Source organism: Bos mutus, chromosome 5 (assembly GCF_027580195.1).
Source record: "Bos mutus isolate GX-2022 chromosome 5, NWIPB_WYAK_1.1, whole genome shotgun sequence".
Lineage (NCBI taxonomy): Eukaryota > Metazoa > Chordata > Mammalia > Artiodactyla > Bovidae > Bos > Bos mutus.
In genome coordinates this window covers 61,430,569-61,458,282 of record NC_091621.1, presented here as the reverse complement: position 1 = coordinate 61,458,282, position 27,714 = coordinate 61,430,569, and the positions used below count along the sequence as shown (strand labels likewise).

At 38.7% G+C, this 27,714-nt stretch overlaps 1 protein-coding gene across 7 annotated transcripts in view; it reads right to left on the bottom strand.

The window, feature by feature from the left end:
- The window catches only part of PPFIA2 (PTPRF interacting protein alpha 2), a 503,973-nt gene that overhangs the window by 135,708 nt on the left and 340,551 nt on the right, over positions 1-27,714 (bottom strand). For all 7 annotated transcript variants that reach the window (XM_070370959.1, XM_070370962.1, XM_070370958.1 and 4 more), the window contains one exon: positions 16,227-16,343. In XM_070370959.1, the coding sequence (XP_070227060.1) occupies positions 16,227-16,343 (117 nt within the window). The remainder of the gene's footprint in view (positions 1-16,226; positions 16,344-27,714) is intronic.

The following is a 27,714-nucleotide window of genomic DNA, read 5'->3' as shown; positions in this document are numbered from 1 at the left end:
AGCTATAGAACAAACAAGTAAGAGTGACGAGGATCTTTCCAGCTACAAGAATTACTTAGCAGTCCGTTTAGATATGTAAATATAAAAAGTATACACCCTGTGTTAGAGGAATAATATTTAGTACAGCCTCGATAAACTATTTCTTCCACTATGTCTTGATGAGAGGAGGGGCATTTGCATAATTACAATGAAATCTCCAAAGGGAGAAGGCAAACCAGAGTTTCAATTACTCACCTTTTAATTGTGAAGTTTAATGTTATTCCAAATTCTCTTACAGACTAAGTCAATTGACTGGATGAGAAAAGTCTCTAAGGGTTAACAAGGAGACCCTGTCATGAGGGAAGTAAGAGTATAACCTTCCTGGCTCAGTCATCTCAATGCATTTGGGAACTTAAGTGTGAAACTAAGCCTCAATCTAGCATAACTTGTAAAGAGCAAAGGTTCTCTGAAGAACCACTCTGTTAGGGAATGATACTGCTGCTGGCAAAACTTCAAAACCAGGGCAGTAATTAGGATGGAATGGTTTCATTTAGCTTGTATGTCAGTGGGTTATTGCAATAGTACATGGATGGCATTTGATTTTGAGGGGCCACTGATTTCCAAAAGTGAAACTCTGAAGACTATAAAATTAAGCATGATACTCTGACCCATGCTATTCACACTGTATTGGACCAGTATATAAGAAGTAAAATGAAAATTGAGAAGGAAGAGAGTAAAACTCCTTATTTAATTACTACTTAAAAGTTCAAGAGCAAGCCCTTAGAATTACTAACAGGTTAGCAAGTTTGCTGCATGTCATACTACTGTTTAGAAATCAACTGTACCTTTATATGCCTTTATTAATTTATTGGAAAAATTAAAAGGAACTAACAATCACAATAGCAACAAAACTGTAAGTTCAGTTCAGTTCACTCGCTCAGTTGTGTCTGATTCTGCAACCCCACGAATCGCAGCATGCCAGGCCTCCCTGTCCATCACCAACTCCTGGAGTTTACCCAAACCCATGACCATTGAGTCGGTGATGTGATCCAGCCATCTCATCCTCTGTCATCTCCTTCTCCTCTTGCCCCCAATCCCTCCCAGCACTAGAGTCTTTTCCAATGAGTCAACTCTTTGCATGAGGTGGCCAAAATATTGGAATTTCAGCTTCAGCATCAGTCCTTACAATGAACACCCAGGACTAATCTCCTTCAGAATGGACTGGTTGGATCTCCTTGCAGTCCAAGGGACTCTCAAGAGTCTTCTCCAACACCACAGTTGAAAAGCATCAATTCTTCAGTGCATAGCTTTCTTCACAGTCCAACTCTCACATCCATACATGACCACTGGAAAAACCATAGCCTTGACTAGAGGGACCTTTGTTGACAAAGTAATGTCTCTGCTTTTGAATATGCTAACTAGGTTGGTCATAACTTTCCTTCCAAGGAGTAAGCGTCTTTTAATTTCATGACTTCAATCACTGTCTGCAGTGATTTTTGAGCCCAAAAAATAAAGTCTGACACACTTTCCACTGTTTCCCCACCTATATCCCATGAAGTGATGGGACAAGATGCCATGATCTTCGTTTTCTGAATGTTGAGCTTTAAGCCAACTTTTTCACTCTCCTCTTTCACTTTCATTAAGAGGCTTTTTAGTTCCTCTTCACTTTCTGCCATAAGAGTGGTGTCATCTGCTTATCTGAGGTTATTAATATTTCTCCTGGCAATCTTGATTCCAGCTTGTGCTTCTTCCAGCCCAGCGTTTCTCATGATGTACTCTCCATATAAGTTAAATAAGCAGGGGGACAATATACAGCCTTGACGTACTCCTTTTCCTATTTGGAACCAGTTTGTTGTTCCATGTCCAGTTCTAACTGATGCTTCCAGACCTGCATATAGGTTCCTCAAGAGGCAGGTCAGGTGGTCTGGTATTCCCATCTCTTTCAGAATTTTCCACAGTTTATGGTGATCCACACAGTCAAAGGCTTTGGCATAGTCAATAAAGCAGAAATAGATGTTTTTCTTGCTTTTTCCATGATCCAGAAGATGTTTGCAATTTGATATCTGGTTCCTCTCCCTTTTCTAAAACCAGCTTGAACATCTGGAAGTTCATGGCTCACGTATTACTGAAGCCTGGCTTGGAGAATTTTCAGCATTACTTGACTAGCGTGTGAGATGACTGCAATTGTGCAGTAGTTTGAGCATTCTTTGGCATTGCCTTTCTTTGGGATTGGAATGAAAACTGACCTTTTCCACTGCTGAGTTTTCCAAATTTGCTGGCATATTGAGTGTAGCACTTTGACAGCATCATCTTTCAGGATTTGAAATAGCTCCACTGGAATTCCATCACCTCCACTAGCTTTGTTCGTAGTGATGCTTTCTAAGGCCCACTTGACTTCATATTCCAGGATGTCTGGCTCTAGGTGAGTGATCATACCATCATGATTATCTTGGTCGTGAAGATCTTTTTTGTACAGTTCTTCTTTGTATTCTTGCCACCTCTTCTTAATATCTTCTGCTTCTGTTAGGTCCATACCATTTCTGTCCTTTATTGAGCCCATCTTTGCATGAAATGTTCCCTTGGTATCTCTAATTTTCTTGAAGAGATCTCTAGTCTTTCCCATTCTGTTGTTTTCCTCTATTTCTTTGCATTGATCACTGAGGAAGGCTTTCTTATCTCCTCTTGCTATTCTTTGGAACTCTGCATTCAGATGCTTATATCTTTCCTTTTCTCCTTTGCTTTTCACTTCTCTTCTTTTCACAGGTATTTGTAATTTGGAAGTGGTCAAACAGGAGATGGCAAGAGTGAATGTTGATATTCTAGGAATTCGTGAACTAAAATGGACTGGAATGGGTGAATTTAACTCAGATGACCATTATATCTACCACTGTGGGCAGGAATCCTTTAGAAGAAATGGAGTAGCCATCATGGTTAACAAAAGAGTTCGAAATGCAGTACTTGGATGCAATCTAAAAAATGACAGAATGATCTCTGTTTGTTTCCAAGGCAAACCATTCAATATAACAGTAATCCAAGTCAATGCCCCAACCAGTAACGCTGAAGAAGCTGAAGTTGAATGGTTCTATGAAGACCTACAAGACCTTTTAGAACTAACATCCAAAAAAGATGTCCTTTTCATTATAGGGGACTGGAATGCAAAAGTAGGAAGTCAAGAAACACCTGGAGTAACAGGAAAATTTGGCCTTGGAATACGGAATGAAGCAGGGCAAAGACTAACAGAGTTTTGCCAAGAGAATGCACTGGTCATAGCAAACACCCTCTTCCAACAACACAAGAGAAGACTCTACATGTGGACATCACCAGACGGCCAACACCGAAATCAGATTGATTATATTCTTTGCAGCCAAAGATGGAGAAGCTCTATACAGTCAACAAAAACAAGACTGGGAGCTGACTGTAGCTCAGATCATGAACTCCTTATTGGCAAATTCAGACTTAAATTGAAGAAAGTAGGGAAAACCACTAGACCATTCAGGTATGACCTAAATCAAATCCCTTATGATTATACAGTAGCAGTGAGAAATAGATTTAAGGGACTAGATCTGATAGATAGAGTGCCTGATGAACTATGGAATGAGGTTCGTGACATTGTACAGGAGACAGGGATCAAGACCATCCCCATGGTAAAAAAAAAAAAAAAAAAAAAAAAAATGTATCATAGAGGTGACTATTCTCCCAAAATTCATTTATTTACTTAAGCAATTCCAATGGAAATATGATAGGGTTTTAAAATGGGACTTCAAAAACTGTTACTATAATTAAGCTCTAATAATCAGGATTTAGGTAATACTAGTTAAAATAGTGTGGCATTTAATTACTTAACATATTCTTATTGGTCTTCCTTGGTGTCTCAGATGGTAAAGAATCTGCCTGCAATGCAAGAGACCCAGGTTCCATCCCTAGGTCACGAAGACTCCCCGGAGAAGGGAATGGCTACCCACTCCAGCATTCTTGCCTGGAGAAGTCCATGGACAGAGGAATCTTGTGAGCTATAGTCCATGGGGTTGCAAAGAGTTGGACACAACTTAGGGACTAACACTTTCACACTTTCACTTTCAGAGCTTACCACGTGCCAGGAGCTGTTCTAGGTACTTAAGCCGGATCAGAAATAAAACAGAAACTTTAAACATCATGGAGTTTATTCTTAGCTAGAGCAACAGACTATAAATTATAGGTATTATAAATAAATGAATTATACTCTATATTAGAATACATTAATGGCACTTGAACAAAGGCTTGATGCAAGAGAGGGAAATAGCTACACAGATATCTGGGGGAAGGGCATTCTAGACAGAGGGGAGATCAAGTCATAAGTCAACAGGAAAATGGTACTGGTGATCCTATTTGTAGGGCAAGAATAGAGACGCACACATAAAGAACAGATCTGTGGACACAGTGGAGGAAGGAGAGGATGGGACGAATTGAGAGAGTAGCACTGAAACATACATTATCATATGTAAATGTCCATTGGAAGGACTGATGCTGAAGCTGAAACTCCAATACTTTGACCACCTGATGCGAAGAGCTGACTCATTTGAAAAGACCCTCATGCTGGGAATGATTGAAGGCAGGAGGAGAAGGGGATGACAAGGATGAGAGGGCTGGATGGCATCACCGACTCGATGGACATGAGTTTGGGTAAACTCCGGGAGTTGGTGATGGACAGGGAGGCCTGGCATGCTACAGTTCATGGGGTCACAAAGAATCAGATACGACTGAGTGACTGAACTGAACTGAACTGAAAATAGATAGCCAGTGGGAAATTGCTGTATAACAGAGGAAGCTCAACCTAGAGGGGTAGGATGTGGTGGGGGGATGGGAAGGAGGCTCAGGAGAGAAGACATATGTATACTTAAGGCTGATTCACAATGTGGTATGGCAGATATCAACTGCCATAAAGAAGTCAACAGGAGGCCAGTGTAGCTGGGGTGAGGGAAGAGATGAAGTCGGAAGATAAGGGAAGTCACATCATGAAGTGGGCATGCTTCGTTGCTCAGTCCATTTCTACTCTTTGCCATCCCATGGAGTGTAGCTTGCCAGGCTCCTCTGTCCATGGAATTCTCCAGGCAAGAATACTGGGGTGGGTTGCCATTTCCTACCCCAGGGATCTCCCCAAACCAGGGATTGAACCCACATCTCCCGCAGCTCCTGTTACCACCGCACCACCTGGGAATCCCCATAAATCATGTAGAGTCTTGTGGTAAATAGGAAATATTTGCAGAGTTTTAAGCATATGATTGACATGTTCAGATTTAGGTTTTAAAAATCACTGATTCATGCTATGTTAAAAAATAGACAGTAAGAGCCCATGAGAGAAGCAGAGAGCCTTGGAAGGAGTCTGACTACAATAATCCAGGTGAGAGATGATAGTGGTTTAGAGCCGAGTGCTAACTGGAGGTGGTGAGAAGTGGCAGATTTTAGACATATTTTGAAAGTAGAACAAACAGAATTTCTTTACAGTTTGATGTGCAGTATGAGATATAGGTGGCTCAGCTGGTAAAGAATCCGCCTGCAACGTGGGAGACCTGGGTTCGATCCCTGGGTTGGGAAGATCCCCTGGAGAAGGGAACGGCTACCCACTCCAGCATTCTGGCCTGGAGAATTCCACGGAAGTCCATGGAGTCACAAAGAGTCAGATACGACTGGGTGATTTTCACTTTCATGAGACATAGGGAAGACCTGAGAATAATTCCAAATTCTTTTGATTGAGCAACTGGAAAGCTGAGATTTGCACTATCTGAGATAGAGCAGATGCAGGGAATTTTGGAGGGGAATTTCAAAAGATAAGTTTTTTGACATTTTAAGGTTCAGTGTCTTTTAGATATATTAGTGGAGATAGATGTTCAATAGGCAGGTGAATATATATGCTTGGTTGTAGGGTCTGAACTAGAAGTAAAGATTTATAAGTTATTCACACACAGATAGCATTTATGATCAAAATCACTGAGAGAAAAGATGGAGGACTAAACCCTGAATTATCCCAACATTAAGAATTCAAGAAGAAAACAGGAAGTAACTCTATTTAAATAATCTATTAAAAAACACTGAACTACTATGCTGTACATCTGAAACTAATATTAGTATAATATTTGCATCAACTATACTTCAATAAATAAATAAATATTAGAGCAAGTTCTGACCATGAGAATGTAATCTTTCTGAATCTGAAGAAATCTTGGCAAGTATATAGGAGTTTCCACTTTATGGGAATAGGAGTTTAAAGCAAATTTAATGTAACTCTCAGTATAAAATACTCTCATTGAACATGAATATCTAGATGCTTTAAAAAAATCAAGGAGAATATGATCCAGGAAAAAAGACTGAGAAAGAATAACTGGTGGGGTAACAGAAAAACAGAGTATACTTTCCTATACTGCAAATGAAAAATAAAAATGAATTTAGAAGGAATGAGTAAATTAAAAGCTCCGCATGCATGCATGTACGCTCACTTGCTCAGTCATGTCCGACTCTTTGTGACTCCATGGACTGTAGCCCACCAGGGTGCTCTGTCCATGGGATAGTCCAGGTAAGAACACAGGAGTAGGTTGCCATTTCCTCCTCCAGGGGATCTACCCAAGGATCAAACCCTCATCTCCTAAGTCTCCTGCATCAACAGGTGTATTTTTTACCACTCAGCTACCTAGGAAGCCCTGAAACAACTATGACGTTAACTCAAAAAGGGCTGAGCATTGTTCACTTTATTTAGCAATATAAAATCAGAGATGATGGTAACAGGAGATGTTCCTGTGCAGTGATGGAGCAAAGACCTTCCTGGGGTAGGTTCATAAAGAAAGCAATTGTGGACAGTGAGTAGACCACTATTTTGAAGAACTTTGCTACACAGGGGAGTAAAAAATGAAGCAATAGCTGATTGTATAAGTAGGACCAAAAAAGAATTTAAGCTGAAGAACTTAGTGCGTTACAATAGGATATATGAAGAAAAAAAAATTGAAGACAAAGGAAAGCACAGTAAGAATTGCTGGAGAAGGACATGTGACTAAGGGGACTTTGCTGATGGCTCAACAATAAAGAATCCACTTGCAGAGGAGGAGACACAAGAGAGGTGGGTTCAATCCCTTGTGGAAAGGAGCCGTTGGAGGAGAAAATGGCAACCCACTCCAGTACTCTTGTCTAAAAAATCCCGGACAGGGGAGCCTGTCACATTGCAGGCCAAAGGGTCGCAAAGAGTTGGACACAGCTGAACATGAGCACGCACACCTGACCAGATGACTGGGAAACATTGACATGGTGTAACAAAGTTTCCTTTGTCTGAGGTCTTTTTAAAAAGTTCTTAAAGGCTTATGCTTCTGTCTAAAAAGCTCTTTCATGCTTCTAGGTACCTGACCAGATTTCAGACTTCATAAATAGTCATATATTTCAAAATTCATTAAATCATGTAGTTTTCAGTGATACCTTTTCACTCATGTTCACTTTTAATATTTATATACTTGTTACACTATTTATCTTGGCTCCTCCTTCTCACAAGCTATGTGACTTTAGAGCCAATAATCCTTGGTCTATAAATCTTACAGGGTTATTACAGAGATCAAGTAAAACAACTATATAAAAGCACTTTTGGAAACTGTAAAGGGCTTTACAGAAGTTATTTATCTTGTTCTCATTGGCATGTAGCCCTTTTGTTAATGAGGTTTACGGACAACTTTGAAGAACAGTCTGCCTATCTTTATAAGTCCAGAGCCACCATTAGGGAATATTTTTCAGAATACTTGTCTTGGCATGTGCAATTCTCCTGAGGATTAATAAGATTTTTGGTCACACAAATTTAGGAAACACTGAATAATATTAACATGTAGTACTGGGGAATTTGAATAAATACTACAGTAAAGATAACAGTTCAAAATTGTATAGCATAATATATCTTAATATTCTTATCCCCAAGAAATCTTTTTTTGGGGGGAAATGGGTTCTATAAAACACCCATTAAATTTCTGGAGACTATTGCTTTATGAGAAATATTAAGATGGATAAACCCTACCAAAATGAAAAATAAAATTAGGTCAATTGCAGAACATCTGAATGATAGACTTAAAAATTCTCCTGAATTGGCTTAAAGATCAGACAAAACAATGCCGAGGGAAGGAAAAGTACTTGTTCTTTATATCCCTATATGAAAGCAGAGTCCTTGGCGCAAAATAGACACTCAAATTATACCAATAGGACAGAGGTAGATGAACAAATTTTCTGTCAAACTCTTGTGAATCAGTCAGCCTTTTAAAGTCTGAAATTATCCTGCTTCAGCAAAGATGTGTTTATCCTGCTTCCCCTGGATTTGGGCTAATGATACAAATGATACTAAATCTGTTATTAAAGATAGAGGAGTCCATTTCACTTCCCATCTATTAAAAGTATAGTGAAATATAAAAACCCAGTCACTGGATTCAAAGGATTTGTTTTGAACTTTTTAAGTTCTCATACAACATTAGAGGTCTTCCCTCAAAGCTCAGTTGGTCAAGAATCCACCTGTGATGGAGGAGACCCTGGTTGGATTCCTGGGTCAGGAAGATCCAGGAGAAGGGATAGGCTCCCCACTCCAGTATTCTTGGGCTTCCCTAGTGGCTCAGCTGGTAAAGAATCCACCTGCAATGCGGGAGACCTGGATTCAATCCCTGGGTTGGGAAGATCCCCTGGAGAAGGGAAAGGCTACCCACTCCAGTATTCTGGCCTGAAGAATCCCATGGACTATGCTTCCCTTGTAGCTCAGTCAGTAAACAATCTGCCTGCAGGGCAGCAGACCTGGGTTGGATCCCTGGGTTGGGAAGATCCTCTGGAGAAGGAAGTGGCAACCCACTCCAGTATCCTTGCCTTGAAAACCTCATGGACGCAGGAGCCTGGTGGGCTGCAGTCCATGGGATCGCAAAGAGTCCGCACGATTGAGCTACTAACACTTACTTACTTATGCAGTCCCTAGAGTCTCAAAGAGTCGGACACAACTGAGTGATTTTCACTCACAACATTAGAAGATTTTTGCTTCTTATTTTTGCCATTGTTTATAAAAGATGGCTTTTGGTTATAATCTTCCTCTCCAACTCAGCTCCTATAAAGTTGATACGGGATAACTTCCTGTGCATATGGATGAACCACGAAACAGCCTAACCTTGCCTCTTCTGTGCCCTTTTCTAGCCAATCATAGACTTCTAGGCCACTCAAGCCTTATATATGTAAGCCGTACTTGGACCCTCTATTTCCTGGGAGGTGCACCAATCCCAAAATGGCAAATTCATAAATCTCATCCTTTTGTTTGGCTCCAATGCTTAAAAATTCAATTGATGGATAAAAGGGAACTGTATACTTTATTATAATGTTATTATGAGGAATTACATCACTGCATAGGGGATCAACACACAGAAGAAACTATTCTGTTAGGGCTGCACCTTTTCTGGCTCAATCATGTCTGACTCTTTGTGACCCCATGGACTGTAGTCCACCAGGCTCCTCTGTCCATGGGATTTCCCAGCAAGAATACTGGAGTGGGTTGCCATTTCCTCCTCCAGGGAATCTTTCCTACCTAGGGATCAAATCCAGGTCTGGAGTCTCCTGCATCGGCAGCTGAATTCTTTACCACCGAGCCACCTGGGAAGCCTGATTAAGAGGTAAAACAAAAATCCCAAGGATAATTACCTTTGAAACAGAGAAGAAACTTAACAATGAATAAAACAAGCCATAATTAAGAAAGAACTGAATTTTTTGATGAACAGTTACTGAAAGTAGTTGACATGGGATGAGGAAAGCATATAAAAATTGGCAAAACACAATTAATTACTGGAGATATCCCTATGGATGAGGGATTTCGGCTGTAACATAGTAGTGATCTTTAAAAGAATGGCATTTGTGTTAATGGTCTTTTATAGTATTTTTAAAATAGATATGTAGTATATTCATAAGCCAAACATTTAAATGTATAGCTAATAGGTTTGTGTGAGACTATGTAGAATCTGCGTATTACAGTATTTTATAATCCAGTGCCATGGTATGAGAAAATAAAGCCCTTTCGTCACCAGTGAGGAGCACATTGCTCACAAAGCTATATTAACTTTTTCTAAGTGCCCATTTTTGTTATTGGTGGTTCAGTCTGAAACAGTCTTGCATCACTAAAAATCCACAAAACCCTTAATTTTGGTAAAGGCACATTCCATATTTCATCTTTTATAAAACTTCAGTGTCTTTTATGCACAGAATGCAACCATTAGACACTTAATTGCTATATTTTTTGATCTGAGTATTATTCTTGCCACCGATCCTTCATTTTGTTTTATATGTGTTTGGCCAAAGTTCTTCTGCCTTCCTGGCAGGAATTAAAAAACTGAAAAAAATGCCAACAAAAATCTGTTTCTGATTTTATATTGACTCAGCGTGCACATTTACATTGACTGTTACCCAATTATTTTGTTGCATTGTATTAAAGAACAGTCACGAATTAATGTCAAATTCTAAGAGGAATGAATAATGAGAGCAGCGCTGTTGGAAAGGGAAGCACCAGCTTGGTTCACTAAGAGTACCTAAGTGCAAAGTGGGGTGACAAGCAGAGAAGCTTGAAAGGTGAGAAGAGGTCAGCCAGTTGGGAAAGGATCTCCTATGACGTGCCAAGGATGCGTTGTGTGATCACTTGAAAGATCGGCCACCCACTTCACCCTGAGCTCTGAGAAGAACCACAGTAATCTCTTAGTTACTAATGAACAACAAACATCAAAATGTATTGTGTCAAATGTAACTACTGGTTTGTGAGACTTCAGTTTCACACACACACACACAGATATATATATATACATACATACATACAAACATAAAAGTGCGTAGTAAAATGTTGCAACTGAATTACATTTTTTACAATGGGGAGTAGACAGGTGGGTCCTTAGTGCTTGTGGATCCCAAGGCAAAAGAACAAAGAGGCTTACATGCCATAAATCCAAATATGACAGTCAAATAAAAAAATCATCCTACTATCTTCCTTGAAATGCCTTTCACACTGACTTTTGGGCTAGATTTAATGAATAATTCTAATGAAGTTCCACAGCAGAGCTTAGTTACCCAGATATGCCCTAGACTGTAGCCTGCTTCTCTTCCCAGCCTCAGCTCCTTCCAGAATCCTGGTATGCTTTATCTGCATAAACAGTGCTTCTAAAAATACGTGTCCCTTAGCTTCTTCTGAGGTCCACTGGAGTGTGGGCAGAGACAGACGTTGTTCCTAAGAAGAAACTCACAAAGGCTCTGGAGGGTAAGGTCTGTTTGATCTGAAAGTTTGGGCTGCTAGGAACTTGGCAGGTTGTCAAGAAGAGGTGCTGCTGTGACTCACACCTCTGCAACTTCTCCCTGTGCCCATCCTCAGAGAGGGGCACGAGGGGCCAGAGAAAGACCCTGCTCAACTGTGGACCCCTCTTGCCTAGGTTTAAAAACCATATTCATAGCAATCAACATTTGTAAATGCCACTGTCTTCAAGCACCTGTTCAGAGTAAAAAGGAATATAACTGGGAGATTTGGGGGAAGAAAAAATGGAAGAAATTTTTTAAAAGCATACTCTTAAATAGACTAAAATAACTCTAGAAAAAAAGGACATATGTATAATTATGAAAGACTAAAAGTTCAGAAAAAAATAATATTGGATTAGAATGACTTTCCAGAAACCAATATAACACCTAGAGAAAGCATCCTGGCATGAAGGAACATAAGAGCACAGAGGAGGTGAGAAGACCAAAGTTCTGGTCCTACTCTGGACAAATAAGTCACTCAACCTAAGCAGACCTCAATTTCATTGGCTATAAAATTAAGAAAAGGGAAAAAAATCTCTCACAGGTTCAGAAGTCTGATATGAGAAAAAATGATAAATGGATATAAAGATGTAGTACAAATGATTTGTTAAAAAATATCTAATCAAGATGCTTCCACGTTTAAAATCCTTCCCATTTCTCTGAAAATAAAACTGGACTTCTTATTGCAGCCAACAAGACTGTCTGGCACACACCCTGCCCCTGTGTGCCGTGTCCCCTGCTTCTCCCTCTCCTGACAACTAGGCTCCTTTTTTCCCAAGAATATGCCCAAGAAGTTCTTTCCCACTGTTGGAGCATGTGCACTTAGCGTTGCCTTCGTTTCAAGAACTCTTGACGCTTTTCCACAGACTCCCTGTGCTCTTTCAGGTTCCAGTTCAAACACCACCCCTTGAGAAACCATTCAGTGCCCTGCCTACTTAGCAACCTTCACATCGACCTTGCACCTGCCCCGTGATCACATTCATTTCCCTTTATGTGTACGTACTTATTTTACTTACCTCTGCCCTATTCATTAGCATTCCAACCACCCAGAACAGAACCTATTTCTGAGCACTTCAGTAAGTTCACCACTAAAAATTTACTGAAAAATCAATGACCATGAGAACCCGGTATTAATAAATATAATGACCGTAGTGCTTATCCATTGCTTGTTTTCCTAACAACAAAGTTACAAGCAAGGCATGACTGCTGCTGCTGCTGCTGCTAAGTCGCTTCAGTCGTGTCCGATTCTGTGTGACCCCATAGACGGCAGCCCACCAGGCTCCCCCGTCCCTGGGATTCTCCAGGGAAGAACACTGGAGTCGGCTGCCATTTCCTTCTCCAATGCATGAAAGTGAAAAGTGAAAGTAAAGTCGATGAGTCGTGTCCGACTTTTAGTGACCCCATGGACTGCAGCCTACCAGGCTCCTCCATCCATGGGATTTTCCAGGCAAGAGTACTGGAGTGGGGTGCCACTGCCTTCTCCGAAGGCATGACTAGTTACTTGTAACTGATGCTCAGGGAGGTTGTAGCATTAAGGACACCCAGCTACTATTTAAATGGCACAGACGGGATTTGAATCCGGGTTTACTGACTTCAACCAAATTACTATTCCATGCTGCCTCACTGACACCTCCTATCACAACTGATGCATCTCTCCTTTAAAATCTATTATCATTTTTGACATCACTTTATTCATCACGTTTTGCAATATTAATTTGGGCAGATTATTTTCACTCCTGCAAAATTTAGTGACTATGTCCTCTGAATCTCAATCACTGTCTAACATTCTACTTAGCAAACATTTTCAGCTGAAAAAAATAATTGCAAGTAGAGTTATAAGTCAGGAGCATTATTGCCTCTTTTACCAGAGCAGTGTGTTTACTAAGTTTTTTCCACACATTAACTCCCCTGTAGAAAGCAACAGGAAGAAACTTATTGGTCCTAGTCTGAACTTTTAATGAGGCAAAATTTAGTGTTCTGAAAAATTGTTATTATCCTGTGGATATTTATGTTCTTCTAGAACAACCGATTAAATGTGTGGCATAAAGAAACAGACTTGTTTCAGTTAAACTTATTTTTTCTTTTCATTTTTATTTTTTACATGTTGGTAATAATTACACAACTTTTCTATGAGTAATAGGCCTGTTTCAGAGTGTGCTTTGTAAGACTATTTTTATCAACTATTTTGTCAACAGAGTGTTCAAGCCACTGACGTAAAACATCTCCTCTTGGCTAATAACCCACTCTGACCATGTAATTTAAATAACTTTACTGCCCTAAACAAAGAGTAATCCTTGTGACTAGGATTTACCAGCCACTTTCTGACAGTTCCACAGCATCTAGTAATAGTTTTGTGTTTTCCTTCCCAACAACCACTTTGCAATTTATACACGAATACTCCAGTCATCCTACACTGATAACCTTCATTACACAGACACTCCCCCAAATAATCTCTTTTCCTTTGCTTTAACATACTTTCTAAATACTCCTTATAGAAAAATTAAGTGTAAGGAATTAAATTACAACCTTATAACACTTGTTATTCAATGGTATTAACACACTTTAAATAATCCTGTTAGAAGGGATACTTTTGAAAAGATTTATAATGTTCATCTATATAATTTAAGTGTTTATATAAGGATGATAAAATAATACTTATTTTAGGATTATGTTTCAGGATAGGTACATGATATTTGGAAATACCCTAGTATATCACTACTCTGAGCATTTGGCAATCACTCTTCCTACAATTCAGGGAAATTGAAAAACAGAATACTGTTAATTACAATATTTAAAAATCTTTAATCCATTTACATCCATTCTTTACACCCTTTTAAAAAGAGTGAGTTAGCAATGGCACAGAGTTTCTCTTCTGCACTGGCTGAAAAGCCTTCACCCAGAACTAGAAGGCAAAGATCGTTAAAAACAAGTTCTTTGGGTTTTAAAATACTCAGAATCCTCCACATATACACCACTATCTTTTGAGTCCAACAGAGACAAACATCATTTATTTGTAGGTTCTCATTCTAATTCTGTAATTAGGTAATTAATCTGACATCAATTGTCTTACATTCTATAATGCCTGAATATTTAGGGTTTATATTTCAAAGAAATAAATTTGAAAACAAAATACATGTATGAGTACTGCTCACTCCCCAGAAGTATTAAAGAAATGCTTTAAGCACAAAATGGTTTGTTAGCAAATAGATACGGTCTTAAACTTTTTATACCTTTGAAAGCATATTTTTTTAATTTTACTTTGGATTAGCATAATGTGGCATCGTTATATTTTGAAGATTTCTAAGAAAAAGACTAAATGACCATAAAGTTCATTTTCACATTCAAAACAGTGTGATTATGTAATTCTCTGAGAAAAGATATATCACTGTATCACTGATGACATAATTAAACTGAAACAGTAATAGAAAAATGACATGCTAGTTTCCTAAACTGAATATTTCATGTAGATGCCTTATTCTTGAGAGCTTGGTGGTTTATTTACTGAGTTAATGCCAGTTAAGTTATCTAAAGAAAAGAGAAATAAGTTTTACTCAAATTTGAAATATAGTTCATGAAATCTGGCTGTCAGATTGTAGCTTATTTTTAATACCTAGCTTAAGATTTCTATAAAATACATGGATAAAGGCTAAAATACTAAGGCCTTTAATGAAGAGTTGTTTGCGTCTCAGCCATCAGAATTGATGGCGTTCCTGGGAAACTAGTTTGATTTACTTGACTTCTTTTGCTTTAACACTTAAAGGAGGAAACATAAGAAGCCCCTTCACTTGTTTCAACTGGACAAATGAGGAAATGTGCAATTTATTTTATGGTAAGAAGTCTAGGGCTTCCCTGGTGGCTCAGCAGTAAAGAATCCACCTGCAATGTAGGAGATGCAGAGATGCAAGCTTGATCCCTTGGAAAAGGATATGGCAACTCACTCCAGTATTCTTGCCTGGAAAATACCATGGACAGGAGCCTGGCGGGCTACAGTCCGTGAAGTCTCAATGAGTTGGACACGACCTAGTGACTGAACAACAAAGGTCTAGGACTATTTGTATTGTGGTCCAGTCACTTACTTCTTAATCTCTATGTTTCAAAACCTCTTGATATTCACAATGATACCAGTTTAGACACCTGCTTCATGAGCTCTTGATGATTAAGGAGCTCAGCCATCCAAAGCTATAACTTGCAAACACCCAGGAGATGGTCCAAGCCTCACGCAGGATGTACAAATACCCATATTTAATATTCATGTGATTCCAGATCTACCAGCATCTGACCTTCTTTCTCTTGGGCTGGGAACAAGTGGTTCAGCACAGAAGAGTGCAGAAAGGTGCCAGAAGAGACTGTTGGTTTCCTTGACCTTGGTCTATGCCCCACCCACAAGGAAAATCAATTCCTTCTAAAAAAAATAGCAAAAGTTGGATGACTTCAGATATCCTTTCATGTAATTTCTCATTAACAGAGGTACTGCTAGAGTACCTCTAGCATCAAACACATGGAAAATGAAAAGTCAAATAAGATATTATCAACATTTTTTGCAGTGATAGGCCACAGATAAGTCACCAGTTATACATAGAACCAGTTATAAATCAAACTTATTTTACTTTAAACAGTCCTGTATATATATTACTAATATATATATATATACACAGACATATTTATTCAATTATAGATCTGTTCAGTCAGATATATAATTAAATTCTTCTTAAGAGAATCAAGTTAATAACAAGTATATTTGATTTATATTTATGCACATAAATATATATATGTGCAAATCCACACACATAATATGTTTGAGAAAATCAGACTATGAGCAATTAATAAGGGAAATCATAAGGCACTTTTGACCAAGTCAAAACATAGTGTTTATTACAAGAATTACACAGATATTTCATATTCCTGTCAAACGGTATAGCAAGTACACATTTGCATGTAAGAGCATGTCATATGCATGATACCTTTTCATGGACTTTCTGGCCAGGTTCCATCCCTTCAAGATGTTCAGATTCTGTGGACCCCTCACTTGATACCATTTTTCTTTGTATATGAACATTTTGTTCACGCAAGGCCACAATCTGCAAAATAAAACCATCGTGCCTTTAAAATCTAAAATACCAACATGAAGTATACAAAAATTGAGCTTACTTGAATGTGGTTAAGAACTAGTGAACACAAACAAATAACCATAAAATAACCGTTAAATTGTACTCATTATTTCATAAATATTTCTAAAATTTAGATTAGCATTTTTAAAAATATTTATAATATTTATGCATTGTAAAATTTACTTAAAATATTTTCTAGTTGGAAAATGTATCTATCAAGTTTGAAATGTTTCTAAAGTGGTAGGATCCATGAGTTTTTAACTCTGAAATTACTTCTTAGTTTATGAAATGCAATAAAATTTGTTTTAGTCTGAATCCTTAAAGTATAAAAAAAAATAAGACTGAATACTGAAGACCAATTATGAGCACATTCATCTTCCCTAAGAGACAGTACATCTGCAGCTTTAAAACAAGCAAATAAGTAAGCTGGACTTAATTTTGTACCACTACCATAAGCACTTAGAGTTAAATTGGTCTCACTGTCATTATTTTAACAGTCATTATCTTAGTAGATCTAGTCCAAATATAGTTAATTTACAAAAAGAATTCTCAGAAGGCAATTAATTCTTGTAAAACCTTAGCTCAGTTTGATACACATGATACTTTGAACTAAGAAACAGATTCTCAGATAGTTGCAGTTTAAGTGATCTTAATGTACAGAGTGGAAGATCATGTTCTAGCATTTTAAAATGGTGTTTTAAAATATATTTGCTATTTATGCATATTATTTCAAAAGTACTTTATATTATATCAATACCACAAATTAGTCATTTCTTAGCAAGTTTTATTATAATGTCAACTCAAATATTGAGTCAGTATTGGTTCTAGAGGAAATTAATGTCCATAGTATTCAGTACACGATAAATATGGAATCATATTAAACTTATATGTTGAAATTATAAGATGAACATGTCACATAGACAAATAATTATCCAATAAACAAAATACATCAAGAGACTGGTCATTTGTCCTACTGTCTGCCTCTGCTGCTTATATGCCAGCAGCGTATTCTTGAGAAAAAGTGATTGTGCATATGACCTCCAGCAGTTCAACACATTTCTTAAGGGCATATCAACATAATGAAGAACAACTCTGAAAAGGTGCATCTCTCTTGCAGTACTGTGATCACCAAATAATTGGTTCCCTAAAAATACCATTCTTGCCCACCTACAACCTATCCTCCACAAAGCAGCCAGAGTCATCTTCTAAATTTAAGCTATATTGTGTCTCTCTTTAGCTTTCCAAACAACCTCTCTATTTTTCCCTATTTAGCATAATTTTAAACTTCTTGACCTTCAGGATCCTTTTGACTACAATGGCTTCCTTTCAGTCCCTCAAATAGACTGGACTCTTTCTCACTCAGAACTGAGGGACTTGCTCATCTTCCCATCTGAAGCATTCTTCCCCAGCTCAGAGTACACCTGACACAATCATATTTCAAAACTCAGCAGAAAAACATGCTCCTCCAGGAAAGTGTACCTAACCATTACATGTTTTATAATATATCTGTGTTTATTTCAGTGTGCCTCTTACTCATTAAAATCTAATATTTTATTCCTTTATTTACTTACTCACTTTGCTTGTTTATTTAGCTAGCAGAAGTCCTAATGACATCTCATGGGAAAATAATTTTCAAAGGAATACCTTATTGAAAACAACATTTTCAAATGAAGCAGCACATCACATTAGTATGTGCAGGGATTCAATATAAATGTTGAATTAAAAAATGAATGGGTATGGAAAACCAAAGAATATAGATCTAACTTATTCAGAAATAACCATAGATAAAGATTTAGAGTGCTTGAGAATCTTCAGGGACATTCCTCTCATGTTGGCATAGAAATGAATTACATCAAAGGAAAAACAGGAGTGAAATAGTCTCTGAATATACCATTTTTATATTACATTCTTAACATCTTGTCTCTTGCAGAAAGCAATAATACTATAGTACTATCAGTACATAATAAAACTTTATTATGAATTTTAAAAATTAAAGAATTGTATATTGAAATCTCACTAAGACAACATCCAGCACCAGTGTTAGTTGCTCAGTCATGTCCAACTCTTTGCAACTCCATGGACTATAGACCACCAAGTTCCTCTGTCCATGGAATTCTCCAAGAAAGAATACTGGAGTGGGTAGCATTCCCTTGTCCAGGGATCGAACTAGAGTCTCCTGCATTGCAGGCAGATTATTTATCATCTAAGCTACCAGGGAATCCCAGATAACATTCATGACTTAACAAATAATGTTAAGGCAAAGGTAACAACTAATTTAAAAATTCTTTGCATTTTCTTCCATTATGTAATTTACTCAGAAGTGAAGAGAGACCTTTTAAATAAATTTCTCACTTTACAGAATAACTTACATTTGTATAGTAATTCAGATAAATATCAGATATACCCTAGTGACTAAAATAAAGTGGTCATCTGTAAAGACTTACTGAAATGACTCAGTGAAAGGATTAATTAATGACCTTAACTAAAAAAGTCAAAATGTCAAATTCATATAGAAAACTTACGCCAATATGGTTGTGCCACTATGTTAAAAATTGCAAACTTCCAGTTTTTCATAACATATACCCATGATAATTCCAAGAAAGACAAACTTTTCAGCCATTAATGTGCAAACCCTGCTTTTTCTAAAATCATTCTCACAAATTAGATTTCTGAAACTGGAGAACTGATGCAAAATCCTCTATATTCTCTATCATTCTAATATGGTTATATTCTGTTCTATTTTTGCCCAGCAACAAATTATCCTAAGTAGTTCTGAAAGCAAAGCTCCAGCCTCTGATTTAATTGTAGGTGTTAATAAGCTTGATTCTTCCTTTCACACTGGGGAAAGTGAGAGGTTCTCTCCTGTGAATACTGCTTTGGGGGTAGGGCTCGCTCTTCTGTGTGTGTTCAAAGGGGCAGAGAAGGTCACCTAGAAATCTGTAGCTGAAGGTAGCACAGGCCTCTTTAGGAAATTCTCCCGGCTGACTTCACAAACGAATGCAGAAGGTGGCTTGGGAAGTAGTTCACAAATAGCAAGTGGAATGAAAGCGACTGATTCTCTGGCTGTACTGACAGTGGATGCTCTTAAAGGGAGGGTGCAAGTGACTTGCCTGGAATACCAAAGAGGGACTGAATCCCTCATTGCTAAACTGCTAACCCTACTGCAAATAGGGTGGTGTGGTGGGCAAGAGGAGTCATTTCTGGGGAGTCTCTGTAGCTTACTCAGTTGCTATGTAACTGCAAGAATGTACTGGGAACCCACCATGTTAAACTATTTTCATCTGCAAGTTAGGTCTTAAGACCCACATTTAGCAAGTGATTAAACTGAGACAAAGAGAACTTAATGAGAACTAAGGAATCAAATAAAAGTCCTTATCTTTAGGTTTTCTACTCTATCACATTGTCTTGCATGGCTTTGCATTTGGGCTCTGATAAGTCAGGGGAAGTTAACAGTGGGTGAGGGTGGGTAGGAAGCATTTCTTTTCCAAGTACTGTTGTCTGCCCACCCTGGGCTTCCCTGTACTTCATTGAAGTTATGGACCCCTCCCTAAAGAGAGGCACCTGTAGGCAGAACTCTGCACGCATTTTTACGCATATCAATCCACTGAAGGCCCATGACACTCTGGTCAAGAGTCTTTCCACAATCCTTTTAACTGATAAACCATGATTTGTCAAGTGTTTGTTGACATTTGTTTTTAAATGCCCGGAATTCATTCATATTTCTCTTGGTGAAGACATCTTACATTTTCACTGGGGAATTTTCCTTCTCAGCTCTCATCCTGGACTTCCCAGGTGGTGCTAGAGGTAAAGAACCTGCCTATTGATACAGGAGATGTAAGAGATGCTGGTTTGATGCCTGGGTTGAGAAGATCCCCTGAAGGAGGGCCTGGCAACCCACTCCAGTATTCTTGCCTGGAGAATACCATGGACAGAGGTGTCTGGTAGGCTACAGTTCATAGGGCCACAAAGAGTTGGACTTGACTGAAGCAACTTAGCATGCACTTTAATCCTAGAGACACTAGGCAGCCAGAGCCCATGGAAGATGGGTGAGCACATGGTCTAAGTCAGCAGCTTCCTTGAGAGAAGCTTCTTGCAGAACTATAGGGTAAGAGCCTCTTTCTAGTATGGAAAGTAGGCTAGTGGGATATAATCAGAGTACTGTTTACCATCAGTTCCTCCTCATAGAGAAGCAGGTAGAAATGATGGAGCCCTGATGAATGACTTCTACTGCTGGTTTTAGCCATCTTATATCAATTCTATCCCTGACATCTCCATAAAATGAGCCCCAAATTTTGTCTTTGTGCTTAAACTTTGTATTGATTTTCTCTCAATTGCAACTAAAAGTGTCCTTGGAAATATAACAGGGAACATGGAAAGCAACACAACACACTCAATATCTACATGGGGATTTGGAAAAATGACTAAGAGTTTATGAGAGAGACAGTAGGAGACAACTTTTCAGTAGTCAGGAGAGCATGAGCTCTTTGTGTTCCGAGTACTGCAGGCTGTTTAATATTCCGGTGGGAAACATATCTGGAAGAAGATAGAAGAATGACAGGTGACTCAGGAAGCTAAAGTATTTCAACTAAAACTCAGGCATCTGTGTGATTGTTTCTCTTCAGCTTATTGGTTTGCCTTGACCCTTCTTTGGGTTTCTTGATAGCTTATTAAGCTTCTGACAGCCTGACTCTGCTTCTAGGCACTCCCAAACCCATTATATTTCCAAGGCAACTTTCCAAGTTTTTTTCTTTTTTTTTTTTAACCTTTGCCTCTGTCAGGTTGCTTCTGGCCCTTATCAATCTCTGATAAGCTCTGATCTCACACAGTGGACTACGGCTGGTCTTGGTGGCCTGTCTTCCAGTCAGGAAAATTCCCCAGTCCCCATTCCTTTATTTCTATCAGACTATTTCAAGGATCCTAGTATGCTTTACAACAGATTCTCTTCTATCTTCTTTCTTTGAAAAACAGTTTTCCTTGATGGTCTGGAGACATTCATGCACTTCACAAATATTCATTGATATTTCACTGATGATGTATCAGGTGTTAGGGAAATTATTAGGGGGAAAAGGCAGAAACACTTTTAATTCATTCTTGTTGGCTGAGAGAAACTGTAAAAAAAATAAGTGGAATACATTTTTAAATGGTGATAATTGTAAAGGGAAAATTAAAGCAAGTGAAGTGAAGTCGCTCAGTCGTGTCCAAGTCTTTGTGACCCCATGGATTGTAGCCCATCAGGCTCCTCGGTCCATGGGATTCTCCAGGCATGAATACTAGAGTGGGTTGCCGTTTCCTTCTCCAGAGGCTCTTCCTGACCCAGGGATCAAACCTGGGTCTCCCGCATTGTAGGCAGACATTTTACTGTCTGAGCCACCAGGGAAGCCCAATTAAAGCAAGGGAGGGATACAATTAGGAACTAGGTGCTTTCTGAGTATAAATCTGAATGAGACAGAGGAAGCAATGTGGATACCTGGGAGAAAACTTTTCAGGCAGAGGGTTCAGAAAATGAAAATCATTATTGAAAACAAAAGTCTGAGATTCATAAAAATGTTTTAGTGAGTTCTTCATATGATGTAAGATGTCTTCAAAAGATAGCTGAAAGTCGACATCTTGAAAACTGATTCCTTCAAAAGATCACTGAAAATTGATGTCTTGGAAACTTCAGGTGTCAAGAAGTGCACAGAAACATGTGATTCTTAAGAGAAAGGTGATTTGGAAGAAAATAATACAGTGTAGTTTGTATCTCTATATTCTCACATTTGGGGATTTCTCAAGTGTTGGGACTATATTAATTCATCCATTGAACAAATGTTCATTGATCATTGTTCTAAGCATGAGACACCACTGGGAGAAAAGCCCTTCCCTCAAGAAGCTTACATTCTAGCAAAGGAAAGGAACATTAAGACAGCAGCAACAAACACCAACAATCTAATGAACTCTTAAAATGTGCCAAAATCTGGGCTTAACACATTATATAAATGTACTTCTTTACATCATCTTTTCATCTAGAGTATCTTTTCTTTCCGAGTTCAAGATTTCTTGAAAGCAGACCCTCCCTAAGATGAATAATTGCACACAAGTTTATTTGGGAGGTGATTCCCAGAAGCATAGCATTCTTAAATATTCCTAAAAGGCCTAGGAGGAATCCTGGCCCATCTAGTTGTTACTGGTTTCTGACTCTATTTTTTTTTTCATTTTTAATTTACTTTTAATTGGGGGAAAATGTTGTCTGACTTTGTAAAAGTTTCTTAACCTTAAGGTAATGCTCCTCTGCTATAAAATGAGGGATAATAATACCTATGTTTTAGTGTGTTTGTAAAGTTCTTAGTCAAATATGATGTACATTAAGTGTTTATTATGTCAATATTCATAATGTAATAATGAGGATCACCTTTATCTTCTTATTCATACTTCATGTTCTAGCTGATGAAGGATTTGCAGTCACACATACTCAAAATGCCACCTTGGCCGTATGCTTTTATATTCATTTGGAATGCTCACACATAGAGATCCTAAAACTCTTGTAAATTCCTCAGTGATAACAGTACTCATTCAGAGCATCTTTTCTTCTAATGGGGGATTCTGGGTGGGCTCCTGGATGGAGGCTCATCACCAGAAGGATCAAGTCATTATTACAAGCTTGGAACTTTTAGCTCCACCCACCATTCTCCAGACAGGGAACAGGGAAATGAATCAGTGATTAATTACTCATTCAATAAATGATTGATCATACCTATGTAATGGAGCTTTCATAAAATTCCCAAAAGTACATGGATTGGGGAACTTCCAGGTTGGTGCACATATCCACATACTGGAAAGTGATGCATCCTAACCCCACAGGGACAGAAGCTCCTGAACTCAGGACCCTCTCAGACCTTATTCATTATGTATCCTTCCATCTGGTTGTTAATCTGTATCCTTTATTACTATGTTGTTCAGTTGCTAAGTCGTGTCTGACTCTTTGCACCTCCATGGACTGCAGCACTCCAGGCTCTCCCATACTTGACTAACTCCCAGAGTTTGCTCAAATTCATGTCCACCGAATCAGTGATGCTGTCTAACCATCTCATCCTCTGCTGCCCACTTCTCCTTTTACTTTCAATCTTTCCCAGCATTTAGGTCTTTTCCAATGAGCTGGTTCTTTGCATCAGGTGGCCATAAATGTAGGTAAATGTTTCCCTGAGTTCCATGAACTGCTCCAACAAATTAATCAAACCCAAGGATGGGTTAGTGGGAGTCTCTGATTTGTACCCAATTAGCCAGAAGCACAAATGACAAATTGGACTTGCAAGTGGCATCTGAAGGAGGCTGGGCGTGCTCTAGTGGAACTGAGCCCTTGACCTGTAGGATCTGATGCTACCTCCAGTGTCAGAACTGTTGGCAGTGTCAGAACTGAGTTAAACTCTAGGACATCCTGCTGGTGTTGCAGTGAATTGCTTGGTAGGGGAAGTGTTGCTGTCAGAAGTGTTGGTAAGTATGATAGTAGTGTGAGAGTAAAGGAGAATCATAGGAGGAAGAAGAGAGTTTTTCTTACATACCTTTTCTCCTTAACTGCCTCTCATCATCTTTTATGACTTAGCTATTATAGTCAACAAGAGAGTATAAAATGCAGTACTTGGATGCAATCTCAAAAATGACAGAATGATCTGTTTCCAAGGAAAACCATTCAATATCACGGTAATCCAAGCCTATGCCCTGACCAGTAATGCTGAAGAAGCTGAAGTTGAATGGTTCTGTGAAGACCTACAAGACCTTCTAGAACTAACACCCAAAAAAGATGTCCTTTTCATTATAGGGGACTGGAATGCAAAGGTAGGAAGTCAAGAAACACCTGGAGTAACAGGAAAATTTGGCCTTGGAGTACAGAATGAAGCAGGGCAAAGGCTAATAGAGTTTTGCCAAGAGAACGCACTGGTCATAGCAAACACCCTCTTCCAACAACACAAGAGAAGACTCTACACATGGACATCACCAGATGGTCAACACCGAAATCAGACTGATTATATTCTTTGCAGCCAAAGACGGAGAAGCTCTATACAGTCATCAAAAATAAGACCAGTAGCTGATTGTGGCTCAAATCATGAACTCCTTACTGCCAAATTTAGACTTAAATTGAAGACAGTAGAGAAAACCCCTAGATCATTAGGCATGACCTAAATCAAATCCCTTATGATTATACAGTGGAAGTGAGAAATAGATTTAAGGGATTAGATCAGATAGACAGATTGCCTGAAGAACTATGGATGGAGGTTCATGACACTGTACAGGAGACAGGGATCAAGACCATCCCCAAGAAAAAGAAATGCAAAAAAGCAAAATGGCTGTCTGAGGAGGCCTTACAAATAGCTGTGAAAAGAAGACAAGCTAAAGGCAAAGGAGAAAAGGAAAGATAAACCCATTTGAATGCAAATTTCCAAAGAATGATAGGAAAGCCTTCCTCACTGATCAATGCAAAAAATAAAGGAAAACAATAGAATGGGAAAGACTAGAGATCTCTTCAAGAAAATTAGAGATACCAAGGGAACTTTTCTAAGATGGGCACAATAAAGGACAGAAATGGTATGAACCTAACAGAAGCATAAGATATTAAGAAGAGGTGGCAAGAATACATAGAAGAACTGTACAAAACAGAACTTCACGACCCAGATAATCACAATGGTGTGATCACTCACCTAAAGCCAGACATTCTGGAATGTGAAGTCCAGTGGGCCTTAGGAAGCTTCACTACGAACAAAGCTACTGGAGGTGATGGAATTGCAGTCGAGCAATTTCAAATCCTGAAAGGTGATGCTGTGAAAGTGCTGCACTCCATATGCCAGCAAATTTGGAAAACTCAGCAGTGGCCACAGGACTGGAAAAGGTCAGTTTTCATTCAAATACCAAAGAAAGGCATTCTGAAAGGCAAAGAATGCTCAAACTACTGAACAACTGCACTCACCTCAAATGCTAGCAAAGTAATGCTCAAAATTCTCCATGCCAGGCTCCAACAGTACCAGAACCATGAACTTCCAGATGTTCAAGCTGGAGTTAGAAAAGGCAGAGTAACCAGAGATCAAATTGCCAACATCTGTTGGATCATTGAAAAAGCAAGAGAGTTCCAGAAAAATATTTACTTCTCCTTTATTGACTATGCCAAAGCCTTTGACTATGTGGATCACAACAAACTGTGGAAAATTCTTCAAGAGATGAGAATATTAGACCACTTGACCTGCCTCCTGAGAAACCTGCAGGTCAGGAAGCAACAGTTAGAATTGCATATGGAACAACAGACTGGTTCCAAATCAGGATAGGAGTACGTCAAGGCTGTACAATGTTACCCTTCTTATTTAACTTCTATGCAGAGTACATCATGCAAAATGCTGGGCTGGATAAAGCACAAGCTGGAATCAAGATTGCTGGGAGAAACATCAATAACTTCAGATATTCAAGGAACCTCAGTTCAAAGGGAGAGTGTCTTATGAGTCCTAGGTTTAAGGCAGATGACACCACCCTTATGGCAGAAAGCAAAGAAGAACTAAAGAGCCTCTTAATGAAAGTGAAAGAGGAGAGTGAAAAAGTTGGCTTAAAGTTCAACATTCAGAAAACTAAGAGCACGGCATTTGGGTCCATCACTTCATGGCAAACAGATGGGGAAACAATGGAAATAGTGACAGACTTTATTTTTGGGGCTCCAAAATCACTGCAGATGATGACTGCAGCCATGAAATTAAAAGACGCTTGCTTCTTGGAAGAAAAGTTATGACAAACCTAGACAGCATATTAAAAAGCAGAGATATTACTTTGCCAACAAAAGCCCATCTAATCAAGGCTATGGTTTTTCCAGTAGTCATGTATGGATATGAGAGTTGGACTATAAAGTAAACTGAGCACCAAAGAATTGATCCTTTTGAACTGTGGTGTTGAAGAAGACTCTTGAGAGTCCTTTTGATTGCTAGGAGATCCAACCAGTCTATTCTAAAGGAAATCAGTCCTGAATATTCATTGGAAGGACTGATGCTGAAGCTGAAACCCCAATACTTTGGCTACTTGCTGTGAAGAGCTGAGTCATTTGAAAAGGCCCTGATGCTGGGAAAGATTGAAGGTGAGAGAAGAAAGGGATGACAGAGGATGAGATGGTTGGATGGCATCACCAACTCTATGGACATGAGTTTGGGTAAACTCTGGGAGTTGTTTAATGGATAGGGAGGCCTGGCATGCTGCAGTCCATGGGGTCGCAAAGAGTCAGACACAACTGAACTGAGCTGACTGAACTATTATGTTTTTGGGATGGGTGGCACCCCAGTGATTTAAGTTACAAAATTCCTTAGCATTCTCCAGTAACTCATATCATACAAATTATCACTCTTCAGCATGACTGACTGGCTGTTTTTTCTGTGACTGCCCATTTTGACACTGAGTTTCTTGAAATCAGAAACTATATCTGATTGATTATTCCCAGTTCTTAGTAACTTGTTGACAAGTAGAGAGCACTCTAGAAATATTTATGGAGTGTTGAATGACAGCAGACTGTATGAATGGAAAAGACCTATGGGGAGTTGGAAAAATACTCAAGAATGTATATATGGAGAAGAAAATTAGTTATCCACAGTAAAGACCACATGAACTTGAAGTCTTTCCTAATGTTCATATTACATGATTCAAGGTTAAAAAAGGCACCCTGGGTGTGGAAGAGCTCACTGGGTAGATAAAGAAAGAAAAGAACAAGAAATATTGCCATAGTCTTGTAGAGTATTCACAAGTCTCGGTGTGAGGAGGCAGACAAAGTAGACAGCACAGGCAACTGCACAGGAAGGTCAGAATAGGATCACGGAAGGGCAGCTTAAGGAACGTCTATAAGAAATAGTACATAAATACAAAGTAATAGGAAATGTCATTGTGTCTTAAAACATTAAAAAACATTCACAATTGTAACCTAGGTAATGTGATTCAGGTGCACTGAAGCAGCACTGTGCTTAAATGCTTTAGATTTAGAAGAGATTTACATTAGATGCAATGTGTAATTCCAAGGGTATCTAGGAATTTATTCATGCCAAAAATTCTTAAACTGGACACAGAAAAGCAATGTAAATTAACTGTCACTTTCCCCCTTTTCCCTCATATTTTTGAAAATGTTAATGCACAGGATGTTTCCTGAGGTTGAATGAGGAAGGAAGACAATAAGAAATAGGAGTTTAGAAATTAAATTTCTAATTAAGAACAGCTAACAATAATACAGTTGCTGAATGTTGAAAATTAATCATATGCCACATATCCCTGGTGGCTCAGAAGGTAAAGCATCTGCCTGCAGTGCGGGAGACCTGGGTTTGATCCCTGGGTTGGGAAGATCCCCTGGAGAGGGAAATGG